At 39.9% G+C, this 15782-nt stretch overlaps 1 protein-coding gene across 6 annotated transcripts in view; it reads left to right on the top strand.

The window, feature by feature from the left end:
• itga11a (integrin, alpha 11a) overlaps positions 1 to 15782 on the top strand; it is a 57261-nt gene that overhangs the window by 10795 nt on the left and 30684 nt on the right. For 5 of the 6 annotated variants that reach the window (XR_003271974.1, XM_026162744.1, XM_026162768.1 and 2 more), the window contains 7 exons: positions 12617 to 12729; positions 13198 to 13289; positions 13540 to 13654; positions 14174 to 14301; positions 14495 to 14643; positions 14732 to 14876; positions 15351 to 15516. Coding sequence is in view for 5 of the 6 variants with exons in the window: in XM_026162768.1 (XP_026018553.1) it covers positions 12617 to 12729; positions 13198 to 13289; positions 13540 to 13654; positions 14174 to 14301; positions 14495 to 14643; positions 14732 to 14876; positions 15351 to 15516 (908 nt within the window). In the remaining variant the exon portion in view is untranslated. Of the gene's footprint in view, positions 1 to 12616; positions 12730 to 13197; positions 13290 to 13539; positions 13655 to 14173; positions 14302 to 14494; positions 14644 to 14731; positions 14877 to 15350; positions 15517 to 15782 lie in introns of those variants that run through there. The other variant, XM_026162753.1, reaches the window with a different exon arrangement.

Here is a 15782-nt window from a genome sequence, read left to right as displayed (position 1 = left end):
AATCCTAATTGCCACTAGGTGTGAATGTGCGAGTGAATGTGAGTGTGAATGGTTGTCTGTCCCTGTGTGTTAGCCCTGCGACAGACTGGCGACCTGTCCAGGGTGTACCCCGCCTTTCGCCCTATGACAGCTGGGATAGGCTCCAGCGCCCCCCACGACCCTGAAAAGGATAAGCGGAAGCGAATGGATGGATGGATGGATGGGCTTTCCATGACCTCCCTTTCAGTTTTCTGACAGTAACCTCCTGCAGTTGTTTAAATGATGACAGCAGAAACTGCAACATTGTAATAGTGAGACCGCATTTTTTATGTTGACCTATAGAGCTTTACATGTTTAACATTATACGTTATAATTCTTATAATTAATTCCCTTATTATGCTTTTGTGACCACACCAAATGGACGTATTCTCTCCCACAGAATACACTGATGTTTTGGAGTTCATGCTTTTCTTACATGACGTATCTTCACTGCAGCCTTTCTCTAAAGTGTTTCTGAAAATGTGCTCTCTAAATATACCCCATTATTGAATATACCCCAATTATTAAAGCATATAAACCCATTCTAAGTGCAGACATTTAGTTCATTTTCAGGTTTTGAGGTTCGTGTTTAGACTTTCAAATCCTGTTATTTATTTGAAAGATGATTATTTATAGTGTCATGGTCTCTTTTCCCTCCTGCTGGTTCTGTCTAGTCAAAAAATCTTTGCCCCACATATACTTTACATTGGAGCAGCATCACACACATAAAATGACTGCTTTGCGATCTTGACGCTGTTTTTCCTTTTTTCTGTGTGTGTGTGTGTGGGATGCTCAGCATTCACCTACTCGTTCAGTCATTCATTCATTTTGCCTTGTTGTAGTACAGCAGTCGGCCACAAGGCTTAAATGGCAAAACAGCAGACTAGTAGGTCATGTCCTGCTCTTCCAAAGTGTGGGCACCAGTAAGTTACTGGGTTAATCAAAACCTAATCTCACTACTGTTGCAGTACAACGCATTAGGAAATTGTTTCCAGTTAGCTCAATCAAAGAGCAGAACTGAATTTAAATACCTGTGTTTTTACTTAATGGTGATACAATGGTGTACTTTTTTTTTTGTACTTTTTTCATCCTCTACTGCACGTCTTCTATGGCAGTCCGGCATGTGAAGCCTTTAGTCTTGTGCATGCATGGTTCATATAAAGCTGTTTTACAATATTCCAGGTGGAAACAAAACTACCATCTTCTGCTTCTTGATAAAATCACGACTCAGCAACTCAGCAAAGCTAGAAGCTAACAGAGAGCTTTGGACTGTATGTGTCCAATCAATGGATCTGCTCATCATTATTATTATTATTAGCAGTAGTCGCAGTAGTAGTAGTAGACACTAAATACCACTCCTAATTTGGTGAAGTGTGCAGATTTCTATAGATGCCTTCTCAGGGATTTAGTGAAGTTACTGTAACAATACTGTGTCTGTGTATTGGCTACTGTCTGTCTAAAAAACGCTGTGACCTGCAACTTACTAAAGATATTACGGTGAAAAGCCAACTTGTTTAGCAACCATGCCAGTCGATCACGTCTACCAGAAATGAAAAGATCTGATGAGATTGACACATGTGGAATAAAGGTCAACAGACCTGTCTGTAAATGTCTGAGAACGAGGTGCAAACAGTGTGTAAACCACATACAGCAAAACAGAGTTGAGGGGATTGGTATTTTGTCACTGTTAGGTGTTTGTGCATCTAATATAACACATATGATGAATAGAAATTGGTGAAAAGTGTGCAGGTTTCGGTAGATGTCTTTTCAGTGATTTGGTTACTGTAACAATACTGTTTCTGTGTATTGGCTACTCAGTCTACTGTCTGGCTGAAAATGCTGTGGCCTGCAGCAGTAAGTGTTCCAGTGTTTTACTCAGTTATGACTCGTCTGTCTGTTCACCAGACATCTTACGCATCCTGTTGAATTTCGGTTTTAAAAGACTGTTTAAGATAAGATAAGATAAGATAAGATAACCCTTTATTGTCATTGCACAGTCATACATAGTACAGTAGTACAATGAAATTGGAAAAACTGTCCTACGTCGGCACTACATATAACACAACACGACACGATATGACACATCACAACGTAACAAACAACACAACACAGTATATTAACTTAGTATAAAAAAGAAGAATAAGTGTATGTGTATTGCACACTGTTATTATTGCACATTAATTATTATTGCACCTTGTTATAAATATAAATATTATTGTTATCGTTTTAAACATTGTTACCTCCCCCTAAAAAGTCCAGGGAGGTATCCAGTCAGGTCAGCTATTTACATTGATCAGGGCTATTGCCCTGTTGTAAAAGCTGTCCTTGAGTCTATTTGTTCGGGACCTCAGCAGCCTGAACCTCCTGCCAGACGGCAGCAGCTTAAACACCCGGTGTCCTGGGTGTGTGCAGTCCCGTAGGATGCTGCGTGCCCTCTTGAGACAGCGAGTGCTGTACAGGTCCTTCAGGGAGGGAAGAGGATGTCCAATGATTTTTTGGGCCATGTTGATGACCCTCTGGAGTGCCTTTCTGTGTGCTGTGGTGCAGCTGGAGAACCACACACCGATGCAATATGTCAGCACACTTTCAATGGAGCAGCGGTAGAAGACGGTCAGCAGCTCCTTCTTCAGGTCCATTTTTCTGAGGATTCTCAGAAAGTGGAGACGCTGTTGGGCCTTCTTTAAGACCGCAGAGGTGTTAGAACTCCATTGGAGGTCTGTGTCTATGTGCACACCCAGAAACTTGAAACTGGAGACCCTTTCCACGCACTCCCCGTTGATGCTGACAGGCTGCAGCTCGGACTTCCTCCTTCTGAAGTCAACTACCAGTTCTTTTGTTTTGGTGGTATTGAGGTCCAGGTTGTTGTCTGCACACCAATCTGACAGCCTCTGAACTTCAGCTCTGTATGCAGTCTCATCTCCCCCTGAGATGAGCCCCACCACAGTGGTATCATCTGCAAACTTGATGACTGTGTTGTCTGGGTGGGAACTAACACAGTCAGAGCAGCAAGTCAGAGCAGCAAGAGTTGGTGTGTGATCAAACAGCTGTGCACTTATGCAAGACTGTCTGTGTATATTTGTATGTGCATGTGGGAGTGTGTGCACAGTACATAGTCTGACAGCTCTCAGCTGGATGCAGGAATGTCGCATGAGCTGTGGCCAATGTAAAAATACCACTTTAATGAGAGCTACAGATCATTAAAACAAGTTTAGATTACGTTATCATTTTATCCACACTGACTTGCATACATGAGTTCCTAGTTCCTCTATGCAGTTGCTGTACATCTGTAGGGTGATTTCTGGAGTTTACCTCCACTGAATAAATTTGACTAAATCCTTGTCATATCTACTACAGTATATTGTCACTGATGCCGTTTTCCTTATCTCTGGGTTCCATGTATGTATAATGTTCAGAATGAACTGCTGATTGCATGGACCTGAAATCATGTGAAACTGCTTTTATTTAGTATATTTACACATGTGGTTTAACATTTAACATTTAAATAAGTCAATTAAATAAACTACACACATTCTGTAAATTGCAATGGATTGTTCCAGATCATTTATGCTTTTTAGGCTTCCAGTTTCCCTTCAACTGATTTCATGTCAACTAGGCTTCCAGGAGAACTAGACTTTTTACACTTACTGACAGGGCCCGTGAGCTTGTGCGCCAATCTATAGCACAGTTAACTTTTCCAGACTTGACTGAATTCTCATTCCCTCAGCTGTGAATGTTTGGATAGGAACAGGATCACAGCTGGAAAGTGACTCTGTGGGGAAAAAAAGCCTTTTATGACCAAAACCTGAAGTTAGGCAAGAATGCAGCTGTATTTAAAAGGCTGTACTTGAGAACCAAAATAGAATAGTAGACAAAGATATCTGCTGGTTCTTTGCATTTAGGTAGGTTATTATCACAGCTGATAGCAAAGCTGGTATTTTCTTCAGCTTGTGAGTCTTTGTGTGCATGTCATTCAGTTCCCTTCTGTTTGTGCAAAATCACAACAACCCTCATCTCAGGGTGCTTTATATTGTAAGGTAATGACCCAACAATAATACAGAGAAAGGCTCAACAATCACAAATCACTGTAAACAGGCAGGCAGCTGGTGACAGTGGGAATGAAAAACTCCCGTTTAACAGGAACAAACCTCCAGCAGAACCAGGCTCACAGCTGGGCGGCCATCTGGTGTGACTGATTAGGGCTGAGGGAGACAGGCCAAAAGACATGCATTACTTACATTACTTTGGTCAAGGCTTTGTTAGCAAAATCTTAATTTGGTAGCTACCATTCAGTGTCATTTAATGTTGTGAAAGGGTAAATTTGTACTGTCTTTTCTAAATCCTTTGGATCCAATGACTCAACTAAGCAGTGAGTAAAAAGGAAAACCAAAGAAAGTTGAAAAGGATAAAGAAGTGAAACAGCAAACAAACAACAAAGCAATGAAAAGAAGTTCAAAAGTGACACAGGATTCAAACAGCACTCTCCTGGTCAACAGTCTTGTGAATTATGTCGCTTTAACCACATCCTATGTGTTATTCTTTCAGACATGAGTGTTTGCCCTTAGTGTCCACTAATATTACCTTGTTCCCAAATGGCTTTGGCAAAACTGCAGTTGGAATGACAGCTAGTTGGGAACTGTTACAAAGGCACTTTTAAGAACTTTGGCAGGCCTCTCTGTCTGTCTGTAGACAGATTTTGCCAACAGATTTTGTCATAACCATAGAAAATAAAGCCACGAAACGTGTCGTCTATGGTCAAGATCAAAATGAAGGCTGGTTTCAAAAATAATCTCCAGTATTTAAGAGGCTTTAACCATTGGAGTTATTAAAATGTGCAAAAGTTGCGAAAAGTCCTCTTGAGTTTTAAGGTTGTTTTATTTGCCAAGTGTTTACTGTAAAGGACATTATTTTGCCCAACAACATTTATTGAGGTCTGTGCATTACTGCTGATGGAGCTACGGAGGAAAGGGCATGCACCATTTCTCCACATGTCTGCTCAACGGGGTGATTTAAACACCCTGCCACAGCAGGCACTCATTGGGTTATTGAAATGAGGCCACATTACCTCCAGTTGGCAAAGAGCTTAAGTCTTTGAATCTGATGGGATGCACTAACCTGCATACTTGTACCATACACTGCAGAGGCCCCCCACTGTCTGTTCTGCTGTTTATTTTACTGTAGTTATATCAGGTCTGCTCTTTTGAGACCTGACATCTACTCCTCAGCTCAGTTAGAAACATAACTACAGAGTGTCTGTGAGGGCTTTCACCTCTGCTTTAAGTAGTGCTTCTTTTATTTCACTTGTTGTGCAGAACTGCACCAAAAAAAAGGTTATAAAAGAGAATTCAGTGTACCTACTTTTGATTCAGGCACTAAAAGAACACTATGTTATTACAACTGTTAAAGGTCCATGCTATGATATTCTTTGGCTTTTTACCTGTTGGCAACTGATGGATTTAGCCACATGAAAAGTACAAATAAAGAAAATAAAAATAGTGGCAGTAGATGGGTCATTTTAGCTGTTGCTAGGTGATTGCTAGGCATGTAATCCTAAACGAGATGGTATTGTCATGAAGTCAAAAAAATATTTCAGGTGCATAAAGGTTAAAAACAGGTGATTTAAGCCAATTGGTACGTAGTCGCCAGGCAATCTTATTGCGTCATAATATGCAACGCATAATGCAGCAATAAAAATTATATATATATATGATAATTCAAAAATCAATTAGATGTTGTTGTTGTGATGCTTTCTTAAGGTGTTGTAGATTCAAAAATGTTAATAAGAGGTCATTTTAACATGATATTTTGTTGCTAGGCTGCATGATGATGTCATGATATGTGATAGATAAAGACCTTCAGGGTGAAGATGAAGATGAAGCTATGTGCCAAATTTAGTTGATCGGTTTCTTATAGTTTAAGTAGAATTAAACTTCAGCATGACCCAGAATGAGTGACTGAGCCTATAGACTCAGCAGGAAAGTGTTTATAAAAGGTCGAGTCCTAAAGCTGTTTTCCTGTAGACATCTGTAGGACTGGAAGTCTTTTTGAAGTCACAACTTTTGCAATCTGGTGGCCTTTAGATAGAATCCAGTTTAAGGCACTTCCACATTAGCTTAATTTTTCTGAACCAGAAGAAACACAGATATTTTTTACTGTCTATAGTTGTTATATATGTGTTATCAAACTTAATTTCTGTATATAGTATTGCAGAATGTATCTGTTATGTGACTAGGAACAAAAACACCCAAAATAAAGAACAGAAATAGCATATTGCTCCCTATTTATAGTCCATTAACACCAAGGTGTTTAGTTGAAAATTAAGCTATTGGAGAAGTTGGATATTTTTATCATGGCGCTACAGAGTGAAAGGCTCAGAAAAAAAAAATTGCATTTGATCGTGAGGGCAAAATTTAAATGTTCAGTTTTCACAAATGTCAACCACATGTTTCCAGAGGAAAAGTTACCACCAAATCCATTACGATTCATCATCTGGGAACCATAGTGTCTGCAGACAAATTTGTAGTTTTCAGATATTTAGATTCAGTTATATGTTTTGAGTTTTTTTGCCTTTACATTGTCAGGGAATGATAAATGCCTGTAAAACAAACATGTATAACTGTGGTCACCATTTGATCATCTGAATCCCCAAACCACAATAGTGCCAAGTAAATATAACAATAGCTTATTGAACAACTGAAAATTTGGACCTGCTGGTTATGCTAAGACAAGTCCTCACAAAAGTCAGCAAAGTTTGGTGGAGTCCATAAATATCTGAGCCAAATGTCATCCAGTCTAATCCATTCAGTAACTGTTGAGATAATCCATTCTGGTGGAAAAAGGTGGATGTGGATGTTCACTTCCTCTCCGTACTTGAGGACAGTAAGTAAAAAAAAAAACTATTAAGAGCTTGTTAATGTCTCATAATCCTCTGATTACTGCTACCGTCAACTCAATGCTCCCAGGCAGAGCAGATATGGGAAATAAATGTCTTGGAAAAATAATTATGTGACCATAACAATCCCCTCAATTAATGAGGCAGCACTAACAAAAGGAAACATATCCTGTTAATACCAATGGACAGAATGTGATGAGCAAGCGTGACACTGGAGTAGCACACTCATGTTTGGGGCATGGATGTGGTTTCACAGCAAATACATCTCCGCCTTCCAAATATGAAAAAAAATGACCACATTAATGACAGGCTGGGCTTGGGGATGGCACTTCCTCAAACCCCCAAATCCTGTATTCATTGGTAACCATGGTAGAAAAGCTCCATGTGTTCATTTTGGGTCAAATACTTTCTTTCATCGTCATTAGCATTCTTGCTGTGATGATGAACCAAAGCTAGCGTTTGACCATAATGAGCTCCTGAACATGATTATTTGAACAGCTTCTGGTGAAATTCAGGAGGTCCTAAGGCAGGCATCCAAGTCAAAGGCAACAATGGTCCCTTTTCATCAAGGTAGATGTATCCTGACCTGAACTTAAGCTGCTGTGTCTCCACTGGCCAAGGGATAGCAATATCCGAAGTAATAATCGTGATATTAATAGCTATGAAAATATGAGCACTGCTGGAGCCCCTGTGGTAAAATGACTTCCAGAGTCTGTGAGACTTTTAAAGTTGGCTTCAGGAGCAATAACACTGAAGCTTGATCCCATATGATGTCCTCTTTGATGTGCAGTGATGGACTGTTACAACAACATTTCCTCTTGTCTGCAGTCGCTGCTGTAAAATGTCAAATCACAGCTGGTGCTAAGTTTTTAGTGATTGTGCCCTGATTGTACAATGTGGCTACAGTGAATCTACAGCTGCCCAAGAAGAACTTTCCCAACTAAAGCTCACAATCAAACATTCCCACCACAAAGTCCGGTTCAGCTTGGGAACTTTGTTGTCAATACAGTCCATTAAGTTAATACAGAAGAATTGTGTTAATTGGGAGCTAGCTTCCCAGGTGAACAAATACGAATAAAAAGGAAAAACACAAAAAATGTAACCATTACTTTTCATTTCTCCAAAGGACAAACATTGGGTACTTTTTATATATTTTATAACAGATTATGTAGGAATACTTGCAGGATTTCACTTTTTTTTCTTTTTCCTCCACATTGCAAAGCTATAACATCATGACAATGTGATTGTTCAGTTGCAATGTTGATCTTAGATCAACTTTATTATGATGACGTAGGAACAACACCAACATGGGGATATCAGACACATGCCACCCATCCATCCATTTCCTTCCTTTTATCCAGTTCAGGATGGCAGGTGTTGCTGGAGCCTAACCTAGCTGCTATGGGATAAAAGGCTATGGCTATTTTAAAATCACCTATTAATATAACCCATGCATTTCTATGGACTGTGGGGGGAAGCTGGAGAGAAACCTCGCAGACACAGGAAGTATAAAACAAACTCCACGGAGACGAGCCAGGCAGTAGATTCGAACCCAGGACCTTCTTGCTGTGATTGCTGATTGAGATGGTAAATGTGCAGTCAAAGTGTTACAATGTTGTTATTAATGAAGTGCCTAGTAGTGCAAGCCTTTGATTCCCACTGAAATCATGGACATCATGTAATGTCAAGTACTGGAACAAGGTAGAAAGTCTGACAATCATGAGCCTAACCTCAAAGTACTTAAGCTAAAGATCCGTCCTCGTTTAATTGTGAGATTTTGGCCTAAAGGTCCATGCAGGAGGTTGATCCTGCTCTGTTTTTGCTATAAAGTGGTGTACGGTATCTTTCCTTTGGGGCACCAAAGCTGTTTTTTGCCAGCTGCTTTGCCTGTTATTTTCACTTGGACTGAAATGTTGTTTAATTTTGTCGCAGACTTAGAGAATTTTCCGAAGCCTTTCCAGGAATGTGAGTATTTTAGGATACAACCTGCCTTTTAATGCCCGAATTAGTTGAGCTCAGGAAATCTGAGTAACAGTAAAACTGTAGGTATTTGCCACTAATGCTGAGGGTTTTTTTAATTCAGTACTTTAGGTTTGATTTATTTGTGGAGTTTAAATAAAACTGTCTCGTGTAAACTCCAGTGTTATCATGGCAGTGTATGTATTGTGAAATTTTGCTTCTGACTGGTGCTGTTCAGGTTTTTTGCAGGTTTAATGCTGTACATAGTGACTCTGCTCTGCATGTGAAAATTAAAGATTGAGCTAATGGCAGTCTGAGGTTAAATTATGTAGAAATGATGTGCCATTAAATCTAACACAATCATGACAGTTAGAGATACTGAAAACCTAAAACACCCCAATGCTTGACTCTAAGAGATCATTAATAAAAAATGTTGTCGAGCTGACACGTTTTTTTGTTGTTTGTTTTCATTTGAATCACCCCCCTCCTCAAAACAAGGGAGGGGGGTGATTTTCTTTTACATCATTATCTCAGATACCAGATATTTTACATTCGGCAGAGGGTGTTTTATAATAACAGAGGATTGAATACAGTGGTCCCTCATTTATCGACAGGTGAAATCCGTGAAGTAGTTAACTTATTATAGATGTTTTCAGGCTGTAAAACCCCTCACTACACACTTTATACACTTTGCTCAGACCGACTCTCAAAGTTCAAACCTTCGTAGAAAAATAAGTCCAGAAATATAGAATGAAACCAAAGACACCCGCGGTTGCCTTTGATGGTGCAAAACGTTTTGTTGACATTGTTGTTTGTTGGGGAGAAAACTTACAAAAATACAGTACAGCACGTCACAGTCACACTGCTAGCGATCAAAGATTTATGTAAATTTGACAAGCTGAACGCATTCTGTACTGTACAGGAGACACGAGATTGGCTGTAGACCATTGTCAATCAATCAGGACGCAGAACACAATGCGCTGTACAAAAAAAAGGATGCAAAATTGCACCCAAAAAAAATCCTCAAAACAGCGAGGCCGCGAAAGGTGAACCACGTTAAAGCGAGGGACCACTGTATTTATGTCACAGTGGAGTTAATATTGTAACAGGTACACAGAAAGCATCCTTGTCATTCCTTTTTTAATCTTTTTCACTCGCAATGACCAAGGCCTTCTTGTATTTTTCTTTTTCTTCAGGAATATTTCTTTAGTTGTCTCTTGCATTTCAGTCTTGTATCTGACAATTTCTTGTGTTTTGTTTGTTAGACCACTTCACACTGCCCTATGAATCATTCGAACCTAAAAAAGGCACCTAACTCAAGGGATGAGCCAGTGTTGCATCTACACATAACAGACAACTTAGCAGATAAACCCATTTTGTTGCTAGCAGACTATTGCAAAAGCACATCTTCTCTTGCCATTTTATTAAAGATACAAAAAATGCCAAAGATACCAGAAAGGTGAACTATTAGCTAAAAGACATGGTGTGCAGTGTGTGGGAAATGAGATGTGGCTCAAAACTTTTGCACAGTAGTATATATTATCGTAGCTATAAACAGCAAGCCTTGATGGATAAAACTTACCAAATGTTAAGTTAAATTGAAAACAAAGCCAGTCAAACAAACTTTGGTTCAGAAATAATGTAAAAACTAACAATGAAAAAGAAATGGTCCAAAATGGAAATCTTGTGCCAGTTTCCTGGCTGGAAATCAGCGGGAATATGCCTCCACGACACCTCCACCCTCCGTTTGTGGATTGTTTTGCTCTTTCTTATAGCTCTGCTATATGAGGGGGGGGCTTCAGCAAATGGGTCACATATAAAGGTAGGAACAAGAAACTGATATTGTTGTTTACCTTGGAGGACTTGTTGGAAACTCCTTTGATTTATAGTCCTCCTTGAGATCTTTACGCCCTCCATCAGCCCTGAAGAAAAATCACCAGATGACTTATATTCTCCATCAAATGAAGTCGTCTAAAACTTTTTAGTGACTTTTATTAGACCTCACTGACCCCACACAGGAAACCTACTGTGAAGTCAAGTACAGGAGTGACTCCTCACAAACATTCGTCATGTGAAAAGAATCTTTGGCACTCAGCACTGTTCTTTGAGGACATCTAAATTCTGTTTAGTAATGTGACAGCTCTCAAATAAGTCAGTTATTCCTCTCGGACGTCCCAGTGAAACCATTACTGTAGCAGTGATTAGACCTTAGCGTTAACACATTAACATTAAGACGTTCAGACTTCAGCAAGTCTCCAAATCCAAAGACACTTAGCAGGAGTATTAAATATTTGCGCGGTCAGCTTTATTGTCCAAACTTCTGTCTTTTTTGTATTACCCAAGCTGTCATGAGTTTCTCAGGAGAAACAAGTAGCCCTGTTAGTTCAGCCTGAGGTTTACTTTAAAAAAATGTATTCAGCTCTGTGGATACAGCCTTTTCTGGCTTCCTTCTTGGAAAACATTATTTAAGTTTCTCTATTCATTCACTCTCACATTCACACACTGGTGGAGGCAAACTACAGTTGTAGCCACAGCTGCCCTGGGGCAGACTGACAGAAGCGAGGCTGCCATATCGCGCCATCGGCCCCTCTGGCCTTCACCAGTAGGCGGTAGGTGAAGTGTCTTGCCCAAGGACACAACGACCGAGACTGTCCGAGCCGGGGCTCAAACCGGCAACCTTCTGGTTACAAGTGAACTGCCAACTCTTTGAGCCACGACCGCCCAAGTAGCTGATATTGTGCTAGCTGCATAATCAGAGGCATAGCTTGCAAGGCAGCTTACTCTTTGGAGCATTTGCTCAGCAAGGGTTCCCCGAAAAGTGACAAACTCTAGACTCCAGCAGCTTTCAGTCACAATAAGAGAAACTAGCCCACCCAAGGGTCTAACCTTAGTCCACTCTCTCCAGTTGCTGCTACTCTAGCCTTCACTATGTGAGAGAGAGTCTTGAATAATCTAACTTTTAAGTAAAGTGCACTTTTCTTTTTAAATTTTTGTCAGTTGTTTATATCATACTGTAGTGGTGATGAATTGGAGGGGTCCCCTAGTGCCCCAACAAACTAAATTAACGTCACTGAGTGTAATGCAGTTGTTTCTGCCCTGGCTGCAGTTTGCACTTTACCACCATGGTCTTTTCCTGCAATAAGAATAATGTTCACGTCTCCACTCTTCAAAAGTTGTCTTACATGTTATAAAGCATAAGCAAGGGTTTTGTTTCCTTTGCTGTTGCGTCGGTAGTTTTGATTGTCACACAGTGAGCCGTTGCAGCACGTAGAAAAAGCGATGCTAAAAACTACGATAACGTCTGAATATGAATGGCTTCTAGCCTTGCTGTTGAATTTGATGCTATGTCCTGCAGCAACTTGAGTGTTTTGATCAGATTCTTAAATGCAAATAAGATCATTTCCTCCTATCGTTACTGAACCTGCACCTCTGATGTCTCTGTTGTAAAGATATTGCTTATAAGCAGTGACTGGTTGTACTGGCCAGCTTCTAGGTGTGACTGCGTGGAACTGTTAATGATTATGAGACGGGGCAGTGCTGGATTAGATTACACGTAGTGACTTCCATGGAAAAAAGAATGATTAAGCATTTTAGGTCAGCCCATGTGTTTTTTTTGTTCCTCTTTGATGTTAACAGTCACCATCATATTCCCTCAGAAAGTTGCTTACTGGGCAAAAATAAGAAAGTTTGATGTTGTTGCTGTTAAACATTTAAGTGACTAACTTTTGGATTCTGTTTTTTGTTTTTCAGGTTATTAGTGGGTGCCCCGTATGAAATGAACGGTGCTTACCAGACGGGGGATGTTTATAAATGCTCACTGAGCAAACGAACCAACGGCAACGGTTGCGCCAAGCTCAATTTAGGTGCAGTATTAAAAACACCTCTTCATTTTTACAAGAGCATCACGAAAAGAGTCCAAACATTGACAGGGACCATCATAAATGCAAAATGAATGCATGCTTTGTAAAGCTGTTTACCGCGGTTCCTGCTTGCTTTTCACCTCATGTGTCAGTAAACATCATGATGACATGTGTCAGACAGAAATGTGGGTACCATACCATGCATTCCACATTTTATTATTTTTTTAAACAGTTTATGTGCATTTCCACTTGTGTGATTTGCCGCAAAATGTTACCACATGCCTCTTCATACGGGTTGCACATGTTGTGCTTGTTAGGTACTCACAAGAAGTTTCATGAAGTAAACATTTAGATCTGAGGATGTAGATGTTGCTGACACAAACCAAAGTTCCAGATTGTGGATAGCGTATTTCTTTATGTGTGTTTGAAACAGTCCATCATAGATCTCAGTGAAATTTATTTTCCCTCAAGGAAGGATATCTCTGACAAACGTATCAGAGCGAAAGGACAAGATGAGACTGGGAATGACGCTTACATCTAACCCTAAAGACAACAGCTTTGTGGTGAGAGCCCCTTTAAAAATTAGTTATGTTTTATGAAATATAACAAACAGTAATGGCCTGCTGCTGCAGAACTTTTTGAGCGTGTAAGAACACATAAGATTGCAGTTGTCCAAATAAGGGGGAAAAGAAAAACTTCCCACAAGATTGTCTTTTGATTACATGGTTTTAATGCTGCTGTTCTTGGCATGAACCTTGCTTTTTGTATTATGCTGAGGTCAATAATCTTGCTTGTATCAATGCTTTCTTTCAGGCCTGTGGACCATTATGGTCGTATGAGTGTGGAAGCTCGTACTACAGCACTGGCATATGCTCCAGAGTCAATGCAAGCTTCAAGTTCTCCAGAACAATCGCCCCTGCCTTTCAGAGTACGTTTTTAAATGATGAGATTCATTGATCGATCGTTTGCTCTTGTTGCTCCTGTGCTTTGGAACAATCTCCCGATTGGCATCCGGGCATCTGATTCTATTCATTCTTTTAAATCACAGCTTAAAACATATCTTTTTAAACTTGCCTTCTCCACCTTTTAATTGCTGGTTTGTTTGTTTGGTTGGTTGGTTGCTGTGACCTATTGACCTCTTGTATTAATTCCCTCCTATCTTTCTATTGGTGTTTTTTATTATGGTGGTACAGCTTTTATCTTGCTATTACCCATGTGCTGTAGTCATTCTTATTGGTAGCTTTTATCTATGAACATAACTCCTTATTTTTATTTATCCGTTATCAATGTTTGAACCTTTTATTGTTTTATGTAAAGCACTTTGGTATGCCCAAAGCTTTTAAATGTGCTCTATAAATAAAGATTGTTGTTGTTGTTGTTGTTGATGGTTTTAAGTCTCTGCAAAGGATTAGATCCTTATCTGGGAGCTTGTACCTTATCCTTCCAGGGTGCGAAACCTACATGGACATAGTGATTGTTCTCGATGGCTCAAACTCCATCTATCCCTGGTATGAAGTGCAGGCTTTTCTCATCAACATTCTTCAGAAGTTCTACATTGGGCCCGGTCAAATACAGGTTTGTACAAAAACAAACCAAAAAAAATACTAAGAGAACGTATGTTAAACAGATCTACATTTTGCTCTTCGTTCATAGTCTTTAATGTATTTTATGTTGTTCCGTGTTTTTGTGTCCTCAGAATTATGTTTCATTAATATGAAGACGATGTTTTTGTTGCTATAGATCACTGTCATTGCATTTCTTTGTGTAGGTTGGAGTTGTGCAGTATGGTGAGAAGGTTGTCCATGAATTCAAACTCAGTGACTACAAATCAGTAGAGGAAGTAGTGAAAAGGGCACGCAGTATCGACCAGCGGGGTGGTGAGGAGACCAACACAGCTCTTGGCATCAACACAGCACGGTACAGTAACTCCGTTAGTCCAAACGAACACTTCAGTAATCCTCCGTTCTGTACTGCATTTTACTAAACATAGTAAACATGTTTACAGCTCCCAAGCTTTCAAACACGGAGGACGACGTGGAGCCAAGAAGGTGATGATTGTGATAACTGACGGAGAGTCACATGACAGTGCTGATCTCCAGCAAGCCATTGAGGACAGTGAGAAGGACGGGATCACCCGTTATGCCATCGCTGTGAGTCTGCTAGATCAGTTATTGAACTGGATTACATGGCTTACAGTTGAGGTTGAACTTGGTTTTCTGAAGGGCAGTAAATTCCCTGTGGAGCAATGAAACACCATAAACATTAATGAGGTGACTTCATGGGGTTCAATTATAGCAGCTCTCTCAAAAGTTACAAATGGAGCCAAAACACTCAGAGTCCTCCAAGAGCTCCAAACACACACGAAGGCGTGAATGATCTCTTCAAAGCCGCAGTGGTTTTTAGTTTTTGCCATTACTCCTGTGGAGATAGGGCACACATATTTCCATTCAGTGTCTAAACCCTTTGAGTCATTTGGCTGAAAGTCAACTGGAGTTGGTTATCAGAAACCTGCTCAATGAGTGCGAATATCAGCTCGGTTCAGGGCAATTAAAGGATGGGAGATTTGTTATGCTGGTCCTGGCTTCATGCATTTAGTGACAGACTGTTTAATCTGACCCTTTTAGGTTCTTGGCTACTACAACCGCAGAGGAATCAACCCTGAGGCCTTCCTCAATGAAATCAAGTACATTGCCAGCGATCCAGATGACAAACACTTCTTTAATGTGACAGACGAGTCAGCGCTGAAGGATATTGTGGACGCACTCGGAGAGCGAATCTTCAGTTTGGAAGGTTTTACAAGACTTTTACTTTACCAAAATTTCATGGTTAAAGTGAGGCTTTTAGGGATGCACTCACAACACTGTGGGTACGATTAAGTTTACGTGGCAAAATTCAGAAATAATAATGAAAGAACAATAATAATAAACAATAAATGATTAATATAAACTAATAAATAACAAACAATAATCTTGTCTATAGCAGAGTTTAATAAATGTATTGGTCTCTGGGCAGAAATGTCCTTTTGTTAAAAAGAAACTACACAAATAGCAATATGC

The sequence above is a fragment of the Astatotilapia calliptera genome, chromosome 1 (genome assembly GCF_900246225.1).
Source record: "Astatotilapia calliptera chromosome 1, fAstCal1.2, whole genome shotgun sequence".
In the NCBI taxonomy this organism is placed as follows: domain Eukaryota; kingdom Metazoa; phylum Chordata; class Actinopteri; order Cichliformes; family Cichlidae; genus Astatotilapia; species Astatotilapia calliptera.
Note: the sequence above shows the minus strand (reverse complement) of the source record. Positions and strands in the feature narration are given on the sequence as shown.